This window comes from Aplysia californica, unplaced genomic scaffold (assembly GCF_000002075.1).
Source record: "Aplysia californica isolate F4 #8 unplaced genomic scaffold, AplCal3.0 scaffold00168, whole genome shotgun sequence".
Taxonomy (NCBI): Eukaryota; Metazoa; Mollusca; class Gastropoda; order Aplysiida; family Aplysiidae; genus Aplysia; species Aplysia californica.
Window position 1 is genome coordinate 306786 of NW_004797438.1, and position 648 is coordinate 307433.

General features: G+C 37.8%; 1 protein-coding gene across 1 annotated transcript in view; it reads right to left on the reverse strand.

The window, feature by feature from the left end:
• Positions 1 to 305: 305 nt before the first annotated feature.
• Positions 306 to 648, reverse strand: part of LOC101861363 (muscarinic acetylcholine receptor M2) — a 17291-nt gene continuing 16948 nt past the window's right edge. The window contains exon 5 of the mRNA XM_013082312.2: positions 306 to 611. Coding sequence (XP_012937766.1) covers positions 441 to 611 — 171 coding nt within the window. The 3' untranslated portion in view covers positions 306 to 440. The remainder of the gene's footprint in view (positions 612 to 648) is intronic.

Here is a 648-nt window from a genome sequence, read left to right on the forward strand (position 1 = left end):
CAAGGGAAACTTGAGAAAAACTATCTGCAAACTTCTGTTGGCCTATTGGACTACTGTAGTTTGTAATATGGCGCAATCGTAGGGATTTTAAATGGTATGCCTAATGCGAACTTGTGCGTCATGCCACAAAAATGAGGACATAGCTGATAATGGGTTGTTGTTTTTTACGGGCTATTTAGAGCAAAACTGTTGTGTGGATTTATATAAAATGAATATCAGACAAATTCCTTCTGACTTCCAAATGTTGCGTACAAATTTGACACGCAAAACTTTAGTGTGGAGTAAAATATTAACAACAAAATTGGTAAAGTTGTTTTTTTGGATCACCTTGTATTTGAACTCATCAGCAAACAGACAGACAAAAGGTTACTAACTAGTATTCTGTACTTAGATACAGTGCTTGTCAATTCAATAAGTACAAGAAAAGTAATCCAGTAAAACTAGTTTTGTGTATTTCGAACCTTCCCTTTGCACTTCAAAAGTTGCAGACAGTCACGCCAGAATACGGCGTCACATAAGCTGTAAATGACCGGATTGGCTGCACTGTTCAGATAGTAAAACCTCAGGAACAGGTTACACAAAGTCAGGCTCACGTCGTCCATGGTTTTAAACTTTGCCACGGAGGTGAGGTAAAAGAGCATTACACTA